Source organism: Vipera ursinii, assembly GCF_947247035.1.
Source record: "Vipera ursinii genome assembly, chromosome: 2".
Lineage (NCBI taxonomy): Eukaryota > Metazoa > Chordata > Lepidosauria > Squamata > Viperidae > Vipera > Vipera ursinii.
The window spans coordinates 195,518,268-195,540,171 of record NC_139513.1 but is presented as its reverse complement, the minus strand read 5'-3'; the positions used below and the strand labels follow the sequence as shown (position 1 = coordinate 195,540,171).

The 21,904-nt window shown below is 40.3% G+C and overlaps 1 protein-coding gene across 1 annotated transcript in view; it reads right to left on the bottom strand.

Annotated features, from left to right (window-relative positions):
- CORO2A (coronin 2A) overlaps positions 1 to 21,904 on the bottom strand; it is a 67,665-nt gene that overhangs the window by 13,359 nt on the left and 32,402 nt on the right. Inside the window, exons 2-6 of the mRNA XM_083355502.1 lie at positions 9,248 to 9,448; positions 5,553 to 5,669; positions 4,285 to 4,434; positions 3,086 to 3,269; positions 1,194 to 1,306 (exon numbers count right to left, since the gene is read on the bottom strand). Coding sequence (XP_083211628.1) covers positions 1,194 to 1,306; positions 3,086 to 3,269; positions 4,285 to 4,434; positions 5,553 to 5,669; positions 9,248 to 9,448 — 765 coding nt within the window. The remainder of the gene's footprint in view (positions 1 to 1,193; positions 1,307 to 3,085; positions 3,270 to 4,284; positions 4,435 to 5,552; positions 5,670 to 9,247; positions 9,449 to 21,904) is intronic.

Genomic DNA, 21,904 nt, shown 5'->3' with positions numbered 1-21,904 from the left:
ATAATCCACCACTAATTGTAAGATATTATTTTGTCTGTTCTTAAATGTTGTTATTGCTTTTAATGCTTTTATCTGTCATGCCGGTCTATGACCATAATAAAAATGGATAGATTAGGCAATCAGCCCAATTAAATGGTTGAGCTTTTCCTAGCACGAACCACTTTGGACCCTGGGATACAGTTTCATCTTTGAATGCTTCTCCATAAGCATACATTCCCTGATATAAAAAGCAGCCTGGGAGAAGCCTCCATAAGAAATACATCTAAAGGAAGCTGCAAGTGTGTCCCAGAGCCACACCCGTTTAGAGTGTAGATGAGGCTGACACAAGCAATTCCTCTTTATCCTTCCAAAGCTTTGCTACTATCACCTCTGAACAGCTAAAAGAATGAATTAAACAGTCTTTGGTTGTCAGCCCCAGCTCCAGACCAAGAAATCAGTTTCTCAAGAAGACTAAAACAACTTTTATTGAGATTGGCTGTTATAATAGGGTCCTGCAAGTGTGACTGAGTTGTACCTCTTCCTGTCAGGACCCACCCCAATTCACATCTTAGGAAATAAGAACTCCTGGATCCAAGTTTGTCCAAAAGGAAAAGTTTACTAGGATGAGATCGGTTGTGGCAATACAAGACGGGATCTGACATTGAGTTACATTTCAATACTATATAAAGCATTCCCATTTCAAACCCACCCCCCAGTCCATTTGGTCAGGCTCACATCAGTTACTTAGGTGTCAGGCCCTTTTGTGGGAAAGGGAAAACTTCTTGCGTTTTATTGTTATTGTCTTCTTCCTTTCAGTTTCAAATGGAGATACAAACCAGATCTCTCTCTCCCCCTGTTCCCCCCAGATCAAAAGCTTTCCTGGTCTTTGAAAACAGCCTACGGCAATCTGAATAAACATCCTCTTCCCCCCCCCCACCTCAGAGAGATGGCAGAATCCCTAAGATAGGCCCAGTATTCTAACCACACATTTATGAAATGTGATATAAAAGGATTCTGACACTTCCCCTTATACTTTAGAGAGTTAGGGACGTGATTGTCTGGGTTACCTCAGAATGTTCTCTGGGCATTCTGGAATTAAAATATGTTTTACTCCTTGCCACTTTGGCAACAAAGCTTGTATGCCTCTATCAGGGTCATCTTCCTTACTCTCTGTATCAGTGAAGTGATCTTAGAGCTGTTTGCCATAAACTCACCTGATCCCACAAAGCAATCTGCCTATTATTCCACCTGGATGTCCCTGTGGTGAGCAGCTTTTTCAGGTTTCCTAGAAACACAACTTTATTCACTCGGTGAGATTTGCTGCTAGCTTCCTGTAAGGATGCAGAGCATGTTAAATTATAGGAAAACAAATACCTCAAATATTTCTCCTTTCAGGGAAATCTTCCTACCCTAGTCAATTCTTCAGTCTTCTGAAATCTCTCCACAATCACCCAAGTTCATCTCCCTTGCATTTAGTTGAGACAGCAATATATTTTAAGAAATATAGCAGGTGAATTTAAAAATAGGCTAATTAAAAATAGGCATTTCCAACCTGTGGTCCAAGGGCCATATGCGGCCCTGGACCTCTAGTAATGTGCCCCCCCAAGACAGTAAACTTTTAACATTATCTATATTTATATACATTAGCTATGTAATATATTTTATATGCGGCCAAAAGACAATTCCTCTTCACTCAATGCAGCCCAGGTAACCCAAAAGGTTGGAGACACCTGGCCTAGATCATTGGGCTTCCTATCAAACCATTTTTGTCCACTATGAATTGAGGACCACTTGAATGAATGACCAGAACTGAGAAATTATACAAAGGACAGGTCTACTAATGGCCCATCTTCTATACCAGGGGTCTCCAACCTTGGCAACTTTAAGACTTGTGGACTTCAACTCCCAGAATTCCTCAGCCAGCAAAGCTGAAGTCCACAAGTCTTAAAGTTGCCAAGGTTGAGGACCCCTGTTCTACACCATTTAATTATCAGAACAGGGCAGAGATCCATGAGTCAGATAACAGAGCAGCTCAAGTGCATTACTCTGCTGCAATTAATTTGACTTTTGATGGCTTCCAATTAATACTTGAAAATCATAGCCAAAGCAAATTTGATTGATCCTTGGATCTTCTCTATGCTTAACATAAGTTCCTTCGTATAGATCAGGCATGTCAAACTTGCGACGTCACGTGACGTTGCACGACGTATCGCAACTTTTTCCCCATTGCCGGTAATGGGGAGGGCGCAGTTTCATCGTGATGCATCCGGCCTGCAGGCCGGCAGTTTGACATGCCTGCTGTAGATAGAAGACTGAGAGGAATCCTTAAGACTCAGTAGTGGAGCAACTGAATGGGGCAACAGTGTTTCTGATAGAAAGACCTTTTAGTTGGCCAGCATTTTTTTTAAAGAAATAACTTATTGCCTGAATTACTGATAATGGGTCCAATCCAAAGACATTTATTGGAGAAGAGTCACCTTATTGGTGAGACGAGTGGCATATTAATACAATAAATAAATATTAAACTACTGTTATATTTTGCAGTCTGAAGATCTAGCAACATTTGGAAAGCATTTATGAGAAGACGGGCAGGTGAGTTTTTTTCTTGGATGGTACTGACTGATGTGAATAGAGAGCAAAACTGTACACAGAAAGTCCTGTTAACATGCATGACTAAAGTTTCTTAGCAATGGGGAATAGAAACCCATATCAGCAAATAACAAGTGGATCACCTGCAAAGACCTTTTGAAATTAAGATGAGGCCACAGGACTCCCTGCAATTTTTTCTCTAATATAGTTTGAAATCAGTCAAGGGAAGGATTTCAACTCAAACTCTGGATTCTTAGGAAGTGGTTTTTAGAAGTCCTTCCCATCTCTAGGACATGACAAGGCTGCATATTTGAGTTTGTTGGACTGTATCTCTCCAAATACTGTAAATCTGGTCCAGGTCCAGAGCCAGTCCTTGCAAACAAGATAGCCTGCTTCTAACAATGCTGCTTTGGAGAAAGAGGCAATTCACCTTCTGCCTAAAACCATTCCATAGGTCCCTGCTACAAACAGCAGCCTCCTTTCTTACTGTTCATGCCAATCATTCTTCCCAACCAACTTGCCTGAAAGATGGTTCCTGCTCGTGGGTCAATGATCCTTATTTTCCTGTCCCTGCAGACTGTGGCTAAGAGGCTGCCATCCGTGTTGAATGACATGGAGAGGATGACATCTGTATGGAAGCTGATGGTCTTTACTGGCATCTCAATTGTGTGTTCTTTAGTGTCAAGGTTCCAGATCAAGAGCTGTGACAAAATTACAGGGATCAGAGAATATTTTCTGAACTTTCCACCCACTGGGCAAACAGACTATAAAAGAACCATGCTGAAACTGTGCCCCAAATGTGATGCAGCAACAAATACTATCTCATTCAAAGCAAGCCCAAATCACTCTGTGGATCTACAGTAGAAGCCCAAGAGCTGACACCATGGCTAAGTGAGAAAGGGAGTGCTTAAAATAACTGGGGCAAAAGTTTAATTGTAGGTAATCTGCACAGGGAATGTCCGAATCAAATCTTGAAAACGGTCACAGACCAGCATATAGATAGTGTCAATTTCTACGATATATCACAAATGCTGTGATTTCAAAGGAAAGAAATGACCCAAATAATGGCTTTTTTCTCTTACTTGCAGTTTTGTCACAGCATGCACAGTCTTATTGAGCTGAGATAACCCAGGAATAAATACATTAAACAGTGGTCTATATTAAACGGTGGTTTATCTTACACTATCTACCATATCATACACCAGGAACAATATACATACATGTGTTAATACAGCAAACTGCAACACACAGCAGTTACAGCAGGAAACAGACAAGAGAGACACTCCAGCAAAAGCCTTCCCTTTTATACTCAGGCTCTTAAAGGGACACAGACCCTGCTGAATCATTCCTATCATTGCATCATCCACCTTATATTACATCAGCTAGTTAGCCTTTAAATCATACCCTGACATAGTTCATAGATTTAGCTTGTAGATGTTGTAAGGTAGACTATTGTTTATTTAATTAGATTTTGGCACTGTCTGACTCCAAAAACACTTAACATTCAAGATGTAAAGTGACTGGACTAATTTTACCTGGCCAATTTACACTTTATCACCACTAAAGATTGAAATAAATAACTGGAATGGAATTCTTCTACTGTGGCATATATGCTCCTTCTCCTCCATCCCCCAAGTTTCCTACACAAGACTCTCACAAAGAGAAGACTAGCAGTGTTTCAGGGTTGAAATGAATGCTCCTATGATCTCAACTCACTTTGTAATCATAACCAGTGCTGAAGAGGATGTTACTTGCAGTTGGGTGCCATTCGATAAGCCCCACTCTTCTGGAATGGCCAAGAAGGTCCTTCTGGGCATCTGTGATGCTTTTTGTTAGCAAGTGCTGGGGAATATTCCAGACCTTAACCTACGAGACAGAAGATGCAGCACAATCCAAGAAGGCTCCATTAACCCAGATTATCTCATTCAGTGCAACAGCATTCAAGAGCAACAGCATGAAAGACCAATATTAATCAACTGCTAAGCCTGCAGAAATTGAAAGATGATTAGCAAGGAAGGGAAGGGGACGGGAGACATTTTTGTGCCTCCCCACCTTCACCTTGTCTGGATCCTTTGACTGTTAGTTCATGTTCACACTACACACAGGATTACCGATATGAAAAGGAGAAAGGTTCCTCTGCACAGCAGAAGGTAGCATCAGCATCCACCAAAATGAAAGAGGGAACTTATTTACTCTTAGTCCCTGCATTTCTGAGTGGATGGGAGAGAGAACATGTATCATACATGTTTTCATTCCAAAAGAAATATTCATTTCACCTGCAGTTCTTTTTTCCAAAGCATGTCATTTTAGCCACTCAACCACCAGAAGCGACAGAGTACACAAAGACATCAGTCTCGCTCAAGGGCAACTATGAACCTGATTTGCAAACTTCCAAATCCAAAACTAGAACGTTACTTGGGGAGCTTACAGCTCTCTTTTAAAAGCTCTTGAAAAAAAATGACAACGTTAGAGCCAATGCAGGTGTGACACGGTTCCATCTGCTAACCATCTGCAGCATTAAGAGGCGGAATCTGGCACATGGATTCTGCATCATTTCATTTCCAGAGTCAAAAGTGATAACAAGAGCATCTGTGGGGGTGGAGGGCAGAGGCAAATGGTGAACTGCAATGTAACGTTTGTCTCTTTTCAACGTGCAACATGACATCACACACACACACACACACATATGCAGGGGCAGAGCTTGCACTGCGATGTCACAATACTCCTTTGACATCCTACCCAAACTTTTAGAGTCCATGGATGCTGCTAAGTGATAATTTGTCCTAGGAACATCTGGTTAGGTTAGCTCCACAGTTTACAACCCTGGTTAAAAATCCATGGGCGTGACAGAGACTGAGCTATCCAACTAAATGTAATAACAAACAAGGAAAGGACATTTGAGAGATTGTACTCCTGATTTTGTTCGTTAAGAAATGAGGCTGTGTTGTGCCTGATTCAGGCAAAGGTTCATAAGTCTGACTTACTGTGGTATCTTCCGAACATGATGCTATTACAAAGTCATCAAAAGGGTTCCATTTGATGTCTAATACATTTCCTTTATGCCCACAGATGCGAGGGTAATGCGGGTCAAGTTTTCCTGTCTAAAAACAAATGGAAAAGTTTAATTCTACAATGAGAAGCTCTCTGACAAGACTTACTTATTATTATTGTTGTTGTTGCTAAAATTTCTATCTATCTATTATAAAAGGCCACACTGCTTGGATCCACACATATACAAACGGATATATTATGACATCCTATGTTCTTGGGAAGAACCTGATGCCTTTGAAGGCAAAAGCCAGCTGAAGAACTAGCAAGTATGATTTCCCATTGTTGCGTATATTATAATAATAATAATAATAATAATAATAATAATAATAATAATAATAATAATAATAAAATGATGATGATGATGTTAATAATAATAATAATAATACAATAAAGCCGAACTTTCTGTAGCATGCATGTTTGTGGTCTCAATTGCTTGGATCAAAAGCTGCCTGATTTATAATTTGTCTTCCCTTTGTTTAAATATCAAATTGCTTTATTTTCTAATACATACCGGTAATTCATCTTAGCGTTACCAATCATGTATGTGCTTGGTCAAATAGTTCTTGGTTAACAACTATTCATTTAACAACCATTCAAAGTTTTGATGACATTGAAAAAGGAGATACATAGCTGGTCTAATGCAAGGCCTGAGGGTCGAGGCCTCCCGTCTTAAAAAGAGAAGTTTCTATTTATAGCACCTGGGAGTGAGTCTTCTCTGGTCTTGTACCCATGCCATGAAATATACTCTTTTGGATATGCATCTGGGTCCCCAGGTTTTTATCAGGTAATTTTAGTCTTATAAAATGTTTAGTATAACTAATTAAAAGTGAGGCTTAAAATTATTTCTGGTACCGATAATTTTATTTTTTCATTTTAAAACGGTTTATGTTTTGTTTTCATATTTTGTTCACCACCTTAAGTGCTTGCCAAAGCAGAAAATTAGGGTATATATAATATTAAGGAAATAAGAAAAAAATAATAATAGCTTCAGTGTAAACATAACACATAGGGAGCACAGGACGAGCCTTTCATCAAACTGTGGCAGAGCCAAGCCAATATGGAGCCGTACAGATGTAACAGCATAGATTAGAGGAAGGGAGGTGGGAGGGCAGAAGCAAAAAACAAACTCTGCATGTCTTATGCTAGCTTTCTTACAGTTAATGGTAATTAAAGCAGTCATTCCCCAAGAGGAGGCTGTGAGAGGAATACTAGCACACTGTAAAACAAATTAATTAAATAATGCAAGGCTGCCATCTAGCAAAGTCAATTCCAATTAAGTCTATCATAACCTCAGCACTAAAGCCTAGAGCTATATGCAAACTTTATGCCTCTTTTTGAGTTATTTATGCAGAACACATACAGGTTGTTTCATATTTATTTATATTGGATTTTTATCCCACCTTTATCACTTTATAAGTCACTCAAGGCAGCAAACATAGGTAATACTCCTTCCTTCCTCTTTCTGTTTTCGGCACAACAATAAACCTGTGAGGTGAAGTTCCACTAAATGCTGCCCAAATATGTCCCAGAGACAGTTTTGTTCTGCTATATCTTTATGATATTGCCTTTCTCTTATTCCAGCCTTTACCTGAGGCAGCTTAAACTCGGAATGGGACAACTCACTCTGGCTGACTAGCCAAGACCGACTTACCCCGGTCATGTCACCACTTGCTATGACAACTCACCACGGGGCATCTCACCATGGGACAATTCAATGCAGGATAACTCAAGAGAGGGACAAGTGAATTGCAGCAGGCCTTGTCTTGCTTTAGGTTTGAATGTTATCAAGTTAGAAGTCCTCAAGGCTAGGGTGAACCAGACCATGGAGTCCCAGGGGACCAGCAGTCAAGGCATGTGCTAAGTCGACCAAGCCATGGAGCAAGCACGGTACACCTAGGTAGTCTGTTTATGAGAGGGGGCCTGCCGCCAACGCTGTTTCTTCCTGGTGCACCTGGTGAAAGGCCTAGCCACTCTGCTGAAATACAGGTATCGATCCTGCGTCACCAGCCTTGCCAAATGCACAGGGCTGGAAGGGGAAGCAATGGGCCGGGGGGGGGGGCAGGTTTGGTAGCTTCGTTTTAAAAGAGTCGCAGATTCTTCTGGGGCTATTTACTCAGTCAGAAAGAATTGCTAATCAGTCCAGTGGCATTTTCCTGGCCGGTCTATGAAGGATTCCTTGGGGATTCCTGGGATCAGCCCATTGTTTCTTTTTTCGTCTTCCCAAGCAGATCTGCTTTTTCTCTCCCCCCACAGCCCCTTTCTCCCGTCTCTCGATTTTTGTTACCCAGCAAGCAGCCTAAGTCAAAGCCACAGGATACAGAATGGGAAGCAGTCAAAGTTTCCCTTAATTCCTGCTTTGAAAAGAAAAAAAGAAAAAGACTCTGCTACATGCTGCACCGCTCTTTATTTTACTCGAGTACAAACAGCTATTTTCCTGAAAGCTACATATTTGTCTTGGTTTGGGTGAATCAAATTGTGTGCGTATGCACACGAACCTTTTGAGTCAGTGTGGATTCATGATGAGTGGCAGGACAAGTCCCTGCAGTTTCCTTGGTAAGATTTTCAAAAGTAGTTTGCCATTGCCTCCTTCTCCTTAGGGCTGAGAGAGAATGAATGGCCCAAAGTCAGCCAGCTGGCTTTGTGTCTAAAGTAGGATTAAAACTCATAGTCTCGGTTTCCAACTTGGTGTCTTAACCACTAAACCAGGGGGTAGGCAACCTTGGCTCTTTTATGACTTGTGGACTTCGATTCCCAGAATTCCTGAGCCAGCATGGCTGGTTCAGTAATTCTGGATATTGAAGTCCACAAGTCATAAAAGAGCCAAGGTTGCCTAGCCCTGCACTAAACCAAACAGTGACCTACATTCTAAACAAATGCTGTTTTGTTTGCTTTCTGACAAACAGTAATTTGAAATGGTCATTAAATAAATGGTCATAAGTACAAACAACTACCTGTAAATGAACCCACTGTTTGTGCATCAACTTATGGAGTTACTGGAGGCAATATTGCTATTTTATTTATTTATTTATTTAAATTTATATACTGCCCTTTCCCGAAGGACTCAGGGCGGTTTACAGGGTATTTAAAAGAAAATCAATACAAACGTTAAAACAAATTAAAAAAGATTAAATAAAACCCTGAAAAAAATAAAAACCCAGTTAAAATTAAAAATTAAAAAATTCTCAGCCTGGGCCAGAGAGCTCAAAGAGCCAGGTCTTCAGGTCCCAGCGGAATGAACGGAGGTCGGGGGCAGTCCTAAGCTCCGCGGGCAGCTGGTTCCACAGGGCAGGCGCGCCCACTGAGAAGGCCCTACCCCTGGGTGTTACCCGCCGGCAATCTTTAACCGGCGGCACCCTGAGAAGACCCTCCCTGTGGGAGCGCACTGGACGAAGGGAGCTTGGTGTTCCCTCAAATATCCCGGACCCAAGCCATTTAGGGCTTTATAGGTCATCACCAGCATCACCATTTTTCAAGTCACCATTCAGGGCAAAAAAAAAAAGGCCTCCCTCCTCGAAAGCGAGTTACCAGTTTGGGCTTTATCAACATTTGGCCTCATATGTCTTTATCTACCCCATTCACACTCACATTGATAAGCCAGTTACATAGGACAGGCTTTGGAGGTACCTACGTGACTGATTGGTATAACAAGAAAGGCTCCTCCACCTGCACATTCTGTCACCACGGCAATAAAACGAGGATTGACAGCACAAAACTGGTTGTCATAGACACTCTGGGTGATGGGCACGTTGTCATAGCAGTTCTCCTTACTGGCGGCCTTGCCATAAACGTGGCGGAATTTAGAACTCCGATACTGAGGATTCCATGACATCTGCAAGGTAGAAAGAGAATACAAGCATGAAGCTTTCAGACTGTTGAATTTTCCATATTCTTGCCAGAGGTCTCCAAACTTGGCTGAGGAATTCTGGGCGTTGAAGCCCACAAATCTTAAAGTTGCCAACTCTGGAGATCCCTGTTCTTGACCTACAGTTAAAGTTATCTTCCAACTATTGCTGTGGAAGTTCTGGCTCAGGAATTCTGGGAGTTGAAGTCCACAAGTCATAAAAGAGCCAAGGTTGCCTACCCCTGCCCTAGGTGATTTATTTACAGAATTTTTTTAAAAAGAGGGAAAGAATTAACTCAGCAATCAGATTTCCTGGTATTAAAAGAAGAGATGATTATCTCTCTTTAAAGACACAGGTTATTGGCTCCAGGATATGTTGACATAGTTCCCTTCATTAATTCAGCACATATTTTTCGTACGTGTTTACACTCCCAGGTCTGTAAGAATGCACTGCTATACTATTGCATATTATGTTTTCTATATAAGGTTTCACCAATTACTTTCAACTAGGAAGCACTAAAAGAAAAAGAAAGAGTACCCTTAAGTTCAGCTTGACTCCATGTGATTATTTATTTTATTTACTTCGTTATCTTACTTCTATGCCATCCATCACACTTGCGTGACTCTGGGTGATTTACAGATAAAAAATTACAATGAGACATCCACGCAGCCTTTCAGCAATGGTTTGGAACAATCTGCTGACATGCTTTTACTGACTCCCCACAACCTTGCAATTCCCTTGTACTCTCCATTTCAAATAGCTAATTAAGATCAACCCTGCTTAGCTTCTTCAGGCATAAATCCTAGAGATTTCATCAGGTTTCCAAATCCCAATGATTAGAATACAAATAATCTTGTAATTAAGGTTTATTGGATCTTATTCATAAAGCTACTATAGAAATTCCAGCCACTTTCCTTTTTTAAAGTTATTTCCAATAGCACTTAAAGCAACCATTCCTCTTGTATTAAATTAATACCAAACCCTATATTTTAATGACATACCTTCAGATTTCTGATGTGAACTGACATTCTTTTCCCCATACTTGTTATTTCACCACCTCAACACATTATCTATGCTAGAAAAAAAAACTTGTAAATAGCTACGTGTTCATGCTAGTCACCTCAAGGACATGTTTAAAAAAAATACCTTCAAGCTATTAGGACTCAATGCATGACAAATGGAAAGATGCAAGCATAGCTACTGTAGACTGACAATTGCCTTTATTTCTTTGCTTCTTTTATTTATTTATTTTATTACATTTATATACCGCCCTTTCCCGAAGGACTCAGGGCGGTTTACAGGGTAATTAAAAAACAAAGATACAAAAGTTAAAAACAGATTAAAAAAATTATATTCGTCCCTGCATAAGTAAAACCCCAATTAAAATTAAGATTAAAACTAAAATTAAAATTTTTGGGATATTAGCACCATTTATGAATTTTTCTAGCACACTGTAAATGGGAGGACATTGTCATGGAAAGCAGGACAGTCTGGGAAAGACACAGGATCCTGTGTCCATCCTTTGTAGTAGAACAATATGGCTTTCTTCTTCTGCCCATCAGTGCACCATCCTCAGGGCATCTTAATAACTATCGAAGACAAGACTTTCATTCAAGATGTTCATTTCCCCTGGTTTCCCAAGGCACAGAGGGGTTAATTAAAAAACACATGACAGTCATGCTGGCCTATCCCAACCACCATATATTTGTCATCAGGTTGAAGATGGTCTTGTATCAGCTTGGAAATAAATCTGGGAAGTTCATTCTTCCTGCATTCGCTCAAATGGACTTTCAGCCTTTAAAGTTGCTTTTTTTTTTTTTTTGCACAACGGGCAACAGAAACGGGGAAAAGCGCATTACAGATTTACATGTCAAAATTACCAAGAGAAAATTACGTTCAGGTTGCTCTTTCCATCCTTTCTGCTCAACTTTTCCTCTGCTGCTTCCCCGCTATCATCGTAACAGGGGTAGAAATTTGAAGGCGTGGAGGTGTCTTTTCGATCTGCACAGAAAACCCATCCAAGCCAACCAACCCAATCATGGTAGGTTAACAAAGACCAAAAAGTTTGGTTTTGGTTTTCCAATATGAGAGTCACAAATGAGACAGATGTTTAGCACATCACTAAGCATAATCATTGGAGGAAGTAGGGAAGGGAGAGTCTATTCTGAACTGCTGTCCTCTAAAGTCTTAACAGCAACATAGAGAAATGCTTGTAGCATGGAGAACAGTTATTAAATACAGTAAATTGCCAATCAAGCCAGGGTTGCAAATAATAGCAGGCAAGCGAAGAGAAAGAGTGATTTCTACCTATACTTTCTATGTGAATCTGTGTGTAGACATGTTGGCCTGTCTGTCCACGCAGGGCATTTTTTATATCTCTAACTGCACCTTTATTGGCTAATAGTTGGTAAAGTTTCTTCATGCAATGTTGCCAGTCAGTGAGCACACCCTACCTATCAGCCACATTATTGTAACTTGTTAAGTGTGTAACAACCTTTTATTCCTTGGCAACACAGGGTAAGCCAGTAGAAAACCTCCAAACTTCTCATTTTCCTGGAGAGCTGCCATATACAACCGCTGGTCTAATCTGACAGGTCACAAGTTGTATAAACCAACATTAGGCTGATGCGACTACAAATCTCCAGAATCATAACAAAAACAGTACCTGGCAAGGATGCTTACCTTTCACTGACTTGATCTCAGCTCACAATCACTTTAATCTTTCTACCGCCTGCATAGGTTGCATTCTGCCACCCTCATGAAAGCAAAAATGCGGGGTGGTTCAAAAAACAAAACAAATGAAGCAATGAAAACAATCCTGTCAGAAAGGAGTCAGCCATGCCCATTGGCTACATACGTATCCTCTCAGCCTGTGCCTCCAATTACTATGTCCAAAGCAAACAAATTACTGAAGCTGAAACTTCATTTGCTGGGGTGTGGCCAGAGCTGCCTCCTCACCATCAGCTGAATAAACTCATTTTGCAGTCTTGGCATGTCCACCTGTGACCTCAGGGTATCAGTGACCTACCCTGCTTGATTAACCTTCTTGAGGGCAGCAGCCAAAGTCCAAATGTATCTCCAAGGGCTTTTATTAAACAGATTTCTCTTTATGACAGGCACACGCTAATGCTAAACCACTTTCTTCTTCATTATATTCTTCTTTCTCCATCTTTCTCTCTCTTTCTCTTCCAGTACAGCCCTAGGCAAAAGCAGAAGGTTGATCAAACTACAAGGTGGACAAAAAACCAGCTGAGTTCTTGAGGCTGTGTCTTCTTTTCACAGTATATCACAACATAACAGAATAACAGAGTTGGAAGGGACCTTGGAGGTCATCTAGTCCAACCCCCTGCTCATGCAGGAAACCCTACATATTTCTGACAGATGACTGTCCAATCTCTTCTTAAAGACTTCCAGTGTTGGAGCATTGACAAATTCTGGAGGTAGGTTGTTCCACTGATTAATTGTTCTAAATTTCTCCTTAGTTCTAGGTTGCTTCTCTGCTTGATTAATTTCCACCCATTGTTTCTTGTCCTGCCTTCAGTTGCTTTGGAGAATAGCTTGACTTCCTCTTCTTTATGACAACCCTTGAGATATTGGAACGCTGCTATCATGTCACCCCTGATCCTTCTCTTCATTAAACTAGACATACCCAATTCCAGCAACCGTTCTTTATATATTTTAGCTTCCAGTCCCCTAATCACCTTCATTGCTCTTCTCTGTAGTCTTTCTAGAGCCTCAACATCTTTTTTACAACGTGGTGACCAAAACTGGATGCAGTATTCCAAATGTGATCTTACCAAGGCATTATAAAGAGGTATTAACACTTCACATGATCTTGACTCTATTCCTAAATATACTCATATGCTTAAAATCTCAGGAGACACTTTGGATTCTCCTGCATTACTAGACTTAGAGGCCAAAACAAATAGCACAGCTAACAAATTAAATTCTGGGGCATTCCAGAAGTTTTTTTGAAGTAAAAGACACATACTATATGAAATAAAGCTACGTGACCTACTAAAACACAATTCAAGACTGTCAACCAGGTGTCTTACTAGAAAGACACACTCTCATCAGCTCCCATTTCCTTTGACTTATTGGTCTTCAAACTAGCAGGGCTGGTATTGAAACATACAAATTAGCAAGTACCCAATTGAAGCAGGGCTGTGTTCAGAGAGGGCAGGGGTGGACAATTAATTTTCTCAAGGAAACACATGAGAAACTGGGACTATTGTGGACAGTCCAACCCTTATAATGGTGTGTAGGCACACATGCATGCACATAGGTAAGTTGGAAAAAAAACAGGTGCCTTCAAAATAAAAGCAATGCAATTGTATTACGCGTATGATGTGTATTTATTTACATTTGATTTCTAATTTCTAATTGACCTCATGTAGGCTGGACAGGGACAGTCAAGGAGCTGGATGTGGCCAGGAGGCTATAAAATGCTCAGACCTGAGATAGGGTGTATATATTGAACAAATGTTTCAAGTATGACATAGAATAACATCTTTAGGAGAGATCTTCTAGATACATATGATGTGATCCCCATACTGACAGAACACATGCATAATCTGTCTCCCCTTTCAAACCTACTGTTTTCAAAGTGCTTCCTTTATAATCTGTTACCTGTCCAATATCTCCCAGTTTTTCCACAAATAGCACAGCTGAAGACACCCACCCCACAATATTGTTTAATCACTCTCTTCTGTTCGCTATCCATTTGATACAATTTCTAATTCCAGGGTGACTATGAGAATATCAAATGATAATTATAATATGATAAATATTTATTTACAAGGTTTTTTTTAAAAAAACACCAAACTGTTTCAACTGTTCTCAATGTGGGCCAAAAGCAGTTCTCTCATGTCCAGCTTAGTGATTAAAGAGACTTAAAACAACAAGGCAGGAAGTCTCTGGATAAAATATCAGTCATGAACTCGTTAACATGGGCAAACAATCACCTCTGTCTGTAGCTTTCTCTGTCCTGCATCCTCCAGACACATTGTAGGGCATGTCCCATCATTTCCAACCCCCCTGGCCATATCTACAAAACATCAGAATAGGGAAGTTTAACTGAAATCCAGTAAAAAGCAATGCAATTGCACCTAAATTTATGTCTCCCCTCCCTTTCTGATAATTCTGAGAACAAATAGGTAGAATAGTTTCACCAGATGCTCAGGTTTGAGTGAGCATCAAGTGCTTCCAGCAAATGCTAAGATCTGCACTTCAGCAAATACCTAACTCCAGAAATGAGAAGGTAGAGACCCAAAAATGTTCTTCTGAATCTTTGCCAGCAGGCTGGCTTGCCCACAATATAGACTGCTAATGGACTTAAAAGACTGTAAAAGGAAGGAATCTTTGGAGGTTAAATGTTGCGTTGTGCCTGGAAAATAATCAGTACAAATCTTAATCCTTTATCTGTAATTTGAAGACACTTGCTCCTTTTATAAAAAAAATTTCAAAGATTATAGTGATTATATTACAAGTAAGGTTGATGTTCCTAACAAGCTCATTAAAAATTCCTTCATGAGAAAATGAGAACAACACTGCTCTGAAGTAGTGTGTTACCACAACAAATCTTGTACAGACCACAGTATTGTGGTGAGGCGGAAGTAAGGCCCTCTAATACGAATAATATGGACATGCCAAAATCTGTCCTAATTTTCTCCGAAATGCCCAGTGTTTTCTCATAATAGAAGGATGTTGGATATGCAAATAGCTTCATGTAAAAACATGGCTGTCATAACCTGGCTGAATTAAAATAACCACAAGATTTGACTGCAAAACTCAAGAACAGCTCCCAAATAAATAGCAATGAAAAGCAAGGGTTTTATGTAATTCCTGTTGCCACCTTGTGGTCTTCCGGATTTTTGCAGCTCAAATCCAATCTTTACTGACACTCTAATTTTTTTTATAAACAGACCCTAGATTATCTAACCTTGCGCACTGCTTAACCTAAAAAGCCTCTGCTTATGGACTCTTCCACAAGATGTTTGTTTGGCTTCAGAACAAGATATTTTAAACGCTGACAGCAGGCCAATACTCTACTTCTGTGGAGAGGCAGACAGTCTGATACTAACATAGGGCTATTTCCCCAGAATTGAGATTCTGCCTCGACATACTCGTTACTGAAAACCATTCTGTGCTTTCTTTTCTTAAGGCCCATCCGCAGCAGAGAGAAAAAAGTGTGTGTGTGTATGTAGAGCATTACAAAATGAGACATTCATGAAAATAAGACAAAAGGACTTGCCAATAATCAGCAGATGCTGGTAACCAGTGCAATGTACAGGCAGAACAGATCGATTTTCTTTTCTTAGCCTTTTATATCACTATGTCATATAGCTTTCAATAAATACTATTAGATTCATCATCTTAAGGGGGGGCGGGGGGAATGGCAGGAATGCCTCTTGGGGATTTCAAAGAAGAGCTGGTGTGGGGGTGGGGGGGGGGTTAGGATTTTTTCTTCATAGCAAAAACTGCTGATGTAACCACTCTCACAGACAATGCAGTGAAATAATTGCAAGATTCAATATTGCCAGAAGAATATTTCCATTGGCTGACAAATGCCCTCTCCTGGTCAAAACTATCATTTGCAAAAACAGTCTTCAAAAATGCACATTTTGTGCAACCTGGGTTTTGGGAAGTGGGAAGCCACCGCTGTCTCAGTAGTATAGTGAAATAAAAGATGCACAAAGACAGAGTTGGAATGGCACCCAAATTACGCCAGAGGCATCTTCAAACCAAGCTGTTAGCAGAACAGTATCAGTGGCGAAACAACTGCACTATCTTAGAACTCCAAAATTTATAAAATAGCCTTTTTCCTTTTCCTGACAAATTCATACAATCCCTTGCTAGGCTGATTTAGCCCCACAGCCCAGCTGGAGATGGGAAAGCTTTTAATCACAGAATATCTGGGATGAAGTTCCAATTCTAGCTACAAAACACTTGAGAGAGAGAAAAGGACCATTTTAAATAACACAGTAGAATGAAAGAAGTTAGGAATTTTATCTGAGTAATATCTAATTAAAAGTAAGCACTATTTTCCTATGATAGATAGAAATGCGCGTGTCCTTAAACACAGAACTTGCCTTATTAAAAAAAATGGGACAGAACAAAAATTTTATTTTATTTTTTCACTTCAAAGTCGACTGGATTCACATGGAAAACAGCCAATCACATCTAACATTGTCTTATTTGCCCCACATATGGATCTAGATCCCATTTCATATCTAGATATGAAGCCAGTGCTAAAAGAATGGAGACTGCGAGCTATTCACAATATGGCTGTTCTTCTTAAAGTCTACACAGCGGACTTTAAATTGAATTTGATGGGGAAACTGGCAGACTGCCTGTCAATGTCATCCCAGATTCCCAGTAGTTGTACAGTAAATAATGCAAAGGAATGGCAGTGCTGGCAGTCATGGCTGTACCCAGAAGCCTCTCATGGAGTATGCAAAATAACACTGCCCCCCTCCCACAGCAATAACAGCAACAGAAAGTAGCCATGCAAAAGCCCTGTTGGCAAAAACAAAACCACTAATGCACTCTTGGAACAGAACCAGCAATACATTTCCTTCCCAATTTCAACCCATCAGAAGCCTGCTCCTTTTTTTTAACTGCAATAATCCAGTCAAGAATTCACTAAGGAAAGAGCAACCACGAGCACAACTCCAGACCAGTGTACTTTGTATATAAAGGGCCCATATAATTTAATGTCTGAATGGCACTTTGTGAAGGGTGGGTCAGGCAGAGAACTAGCTAATGCCTCTACAGAAACCAGGTACCTGGTTTCCCTTGCATCTCAAGTCAAACTATCCACGGAGGATTAGTTCCTCCTAGTCCAGGGGTCAGCAACCTGAAACACTGAAAGAGCCACTCAGAACTGGTTCCCTCACAAAAGGAAAAACTGGGAGCCTCAAAAAATGTGTGCGCATGCATACCCCAGAACAGGGTTTGACTGAAGAGTGGAGCCAAGGCGAGATATGCACCTACCCTGCATATTTGAATTGATTGATTGAAATTTTTTAGTCCCACTTTTTGTTTTTTGGACTGCACATGGCAGAGGACTGGGAGCCACAGGAGATGGCTGAAAGAGCCGCATGCGGCTCCGGAGCCGCGGGTTGCAGACCTGTGTCCTAGTCAAAGGGGAAGAGGTATGCCTGCAGCAGTCTAACCAGGCCAACTGGAGCTTAGCAGGCGCCAGTTCTGACTACTTTTGTCACCAAGATCATGAGTGAGGTATCATAAATCAGAGGGGAATTCAGTTTTTGGCTTAATGTCATGGTTCCGACAGATGAAACACTTCACAAGAACTTCGAGGCATTGTTTTACCTTAAAGAATCTTTTATTCAAGTAGCATAATATATAATATTACATAATCGAAGCCAAAAACTGAATTCCCCTCCCCTGGGTACATAGTATCAAAGCACAATTCCCTCCTTGAATTTACAGTCATAAATCACATTCCCCAATTAGCTTGAAACCCGGTCTTCCTCTCCAGGTCTCCACCCCGCCAATTCTTTATCAGCTCTAATTTCAACAACCTTGATTCTCCCGCTAGGTTCAGTGTTGTTATGTCTAGCTGGACTCTCATTCATATCCCCCCTTCCCCAGCATCATCTAACTCTAAAAGGTAAAGGAAGAAAATGGCTACATTTCCAACTGTTGTCAATGCAAAAACATTTGATGTTAGCAGTGCTGACATCATTTGCATGCCAAGACATTTGATCAGAGAAGTTGGAAAACACTCCCTTTAAACACCCTTATTCTTCTTCTAAGGAAGAATTGTAGTGGGCAGAGATAAGACAAAGGCCTATTATGAAGATAAACGGTATAAAAAATCTTAGTGCTATTGCTGTGTCTTCTAAAAATGATTAGTGAGGTATTTTCATGAAGCACTTAACAGGATGTTAGGGTGAGCTCTAACTAAGGTGGGATTCAAGCAGAAACGTTCCTAGAGGAAGGACTGAGACAAGAGCTCTTTCTCTGCAAACCACTATTTTGGATCTCCAACTTTTTAAATGCTTAAATTTGCTACAATAAACTGGCAATTTGACCGACTCATCCTCACTAAGAACAGCATTTCCCAACCTAATTCTCTTCAGTTCTCTTGAGAGTTCAGTTCCTCACATTCTCCATCCAGATGGCTGGAAGTTCTGGAATTTGAGTTTCCTAGCACAACTAGGGGGCACTAAGCTGAAGATGCACAACCTTTTGTGTAAATAAAGGAAAGGAACAAACAAAGGGAAAGTTTGAACTTTTCAACTTTTTGAATGTTTTTCTTTGTTTGAACAGACCCGTCTTTTTAATACTGGTCTCATATGCTCATCTTCCTTCCATTTGGGACATATTTAAAATAGAGTAAGATAGGGTAGGGTAGGGTAGGGTAGGGTAGAACAAAACAGAACAGAACAGAACAGAACATTTTATTGGCCAAATGTGATAAAACACACAAGGAATTTTAAGCTGCACATGGGCATTCCTTCCTCAAAGGAAACTGCAGTTTTGTAAGGAAAAAAAATGGCTCTCAGACAGGACATTTCCAACATTCTCGGGCATTCTCGTTTGGATTCTTGGGCTGGATATTGACACTAATATTGTAGCTCTAAAGATTCCTAGTCACAAGCCTCACATATGAAACAGCTACCTGTAGTGTAAAACCACCTGCCATTTGCACTATCTATAGTCCCTTGTCTTTCTCCTTTAATTTTTCCAGCACCACAATCTTCTTAATGCTATTTTCTTTCTTTTTCTTAAATGGCAACGGTCCAGTAGAAAAAGTGATCCCGTAGGGATCCTGATCTTTCACATGAAGGCCAACAGATGTTGTTCCATGTTTTAAAGTGATCTTACACTAAAGCAGAAACTGCTACATGCACAGAGCCTTGAAACTCTGGATCCAGCTGGCTTACCCACTTTAGCAAGAACACGGCAAGGGCAGCTTGGCTCTGCAACTTGCTGCTTGTTCCACTCCTTTACAGGCTGCGCAGTTCAACAAATTGCCAGAGTCTTTTGCCATCTGCTCCTTCTATTCACATTAAGACACATGACACGAGATGCCCTACCTAAATGAAGGGTCCTTTTGTGTAGTGGCAAGCTGCGAGAAATGTAAGACGGCAGACCACAATATTGTCGGCAAAACGTTTCCTTGCAGCAGAATAATGTTCATTCCAAAGATGTCTTTCAGAAAGGCAAATAGTAAAAAAGATACAACCATAGTCCACTGTTTGGCTTATTTTACATAGAAATCCATTTAATAACAATAAAAACAACAACAACAACAAGCTGGAAGGGACCTTAGAGGTCTTCTAGTCCAGCCCCCAGCTTTAGCAGGAGAATCTATTTAGAGCACCGTTTCATACCTTGCAAAGAACTATGATTGGTTTCACTTTATTTATTGATTACAATCAGCCATTATGACTTGATTTTTTTAGTTGATACTAATTGTTATTATAATCAGTAAGTAGATAAGGAATTACCAAGATGACATAGTTAGTGCTTAGTATATATTGCTGCTGAAAAATTAACCATAAAAAAGAAAGTATACTAAATTATTTTAGCATTGGAATAAACAATAAGAATATTTGTAGCTCAGGGTGGAAATGAGGGGTCCTTGGTGCTCTCTAGGCTTGGTTGTTTTCTTGCAGATGTATCAATAGAACAGGGGTCCCCAACCCCCCCCCCCCGGTCCGTGGACCAGTAACAGGCTGCAACATGCCAGCAACCGGTCCGCACAAACAACCAAAGTCCCATCTGCAGGATGCAGGCAGCACACAAAACCACGCCCTCTCTGGTCTGCAGAAAAACCTCTCTCCACGGAACCAGTCCCCGGTGCCCAAAAGTTTGGGGACCTCTGCATTAAAACACATCCATGAACACCAACCAGCAGTCAGAAGTCATGAGGAAAACTCTTTAATTTCATAACATATGGGCAGACTTAGCTATAGTTTCAATTGGGAAATTGTGGCCATCCTAAACCAAGCCAAATCCAAAAATGCCACGGTAGGGAATTTCTAGAAGCCAGGCACTCAGACAATTTAGCCATCAACAGACACATAGACATAAACGATATCTATATACTATCCAAAAGAGATAATCAAAAAGCCACAAAGTGAACAAAAAGATCAAATGAACTTCTCACCAGTAATCAGCACCAAGATTAGCATAGACTAACTCCAAAATTAACATCAAACCAACAATCAAGTAAACAATACCTCAATCAAGGAACTGCCAAACAAGCCAACAGTAAAGAACCTCCATTCCCACCAACACCTACAGGGCAAGTCATTAGAATATAAAATAAGAGCAAACCCCACTCATTACTACTAGTAGTACTGATGATGCTACCTAGCTTGGGTAATGAAATGTCTGCAAGAAAACAACCAAGTTCAGAGAGCACCAAGGTCCCTTCAAACAGTGAGAATCTCTGAACCAAGTGCCAATATCTCCAGTATTTCCTAGTTAAAAATACTAAAAAAGAAGGAAAATGCTGTAAATATTAGTTTGTAACTTCTTTTTTTGTTGTACTTCAACTGATGTACAGTATTTATAGATATTTAAAATTTTTAAGTGTTTCTGATTTTAGGCCTTGAGTTAGATTTTCCCTCTTCAAAATCATACTCTAAATATTTATATTTACTTTGCTGAGTAGTATGACACCTATACGGGGCCCTTGTTGTCTGATCTCCGTTGTAGCTTGTTAATCATGTTTTTGGCTTATGATGAATTCAATTAATGTTGATTTATTATAACATGGCTAATATACGTCATATCTTAGTTCAACCCAGTCAGTATAGCCACCATATCCCCTCTCCTGCCAGCATCGTGCAAGTTGGTTTACTTGGGAGAGTGTGACTGGCTCAAGATCAACACTGTGCTTTGTAGCTGAGTAGCACTCTGGACTCAGCTCCTTCCAATTTAAATTATTACAAGTAGCCCTCAATGTACAACTGCAATTGAACCCAAACTTTCCACTGATAAGCAAGACAGTTGTTAAATGGATTGTCCCCATTTTATGGCCTTTTTCGCCATGGTAGGTAAGTGAATCACTGCAGTTGGTAAGGGAATCGTGCAGTCATTAAACAAATCTGGCTTCCCCTTTGACTTTGCTTGTCAGAAGGGCAGCTGGGAAGGTTACAAATGGTGATCACATGACCCCAGGCCAGTGCAACTGTCATAAATATATGCCAGTTGCCAAGCACATGAAATTTTGATCACATGACCATGTGTGAAAAATGGTCACTTTTTTTCAGTGCCGTTGTAACTTTGAATGGTCACTAAACAAATGGTTTTAAGTCGAGGATCACCAGTATTAGATTGTGACTGGATTCCAAAAGACAAGAATAGGCAAAAACCAGCAAAAAGGACCTGCCTTTTTTTTTTTAGATTAGATAACCTTTTATTTTCATTTTTTTCCTGTGGGCACAATGGCACACATTGAA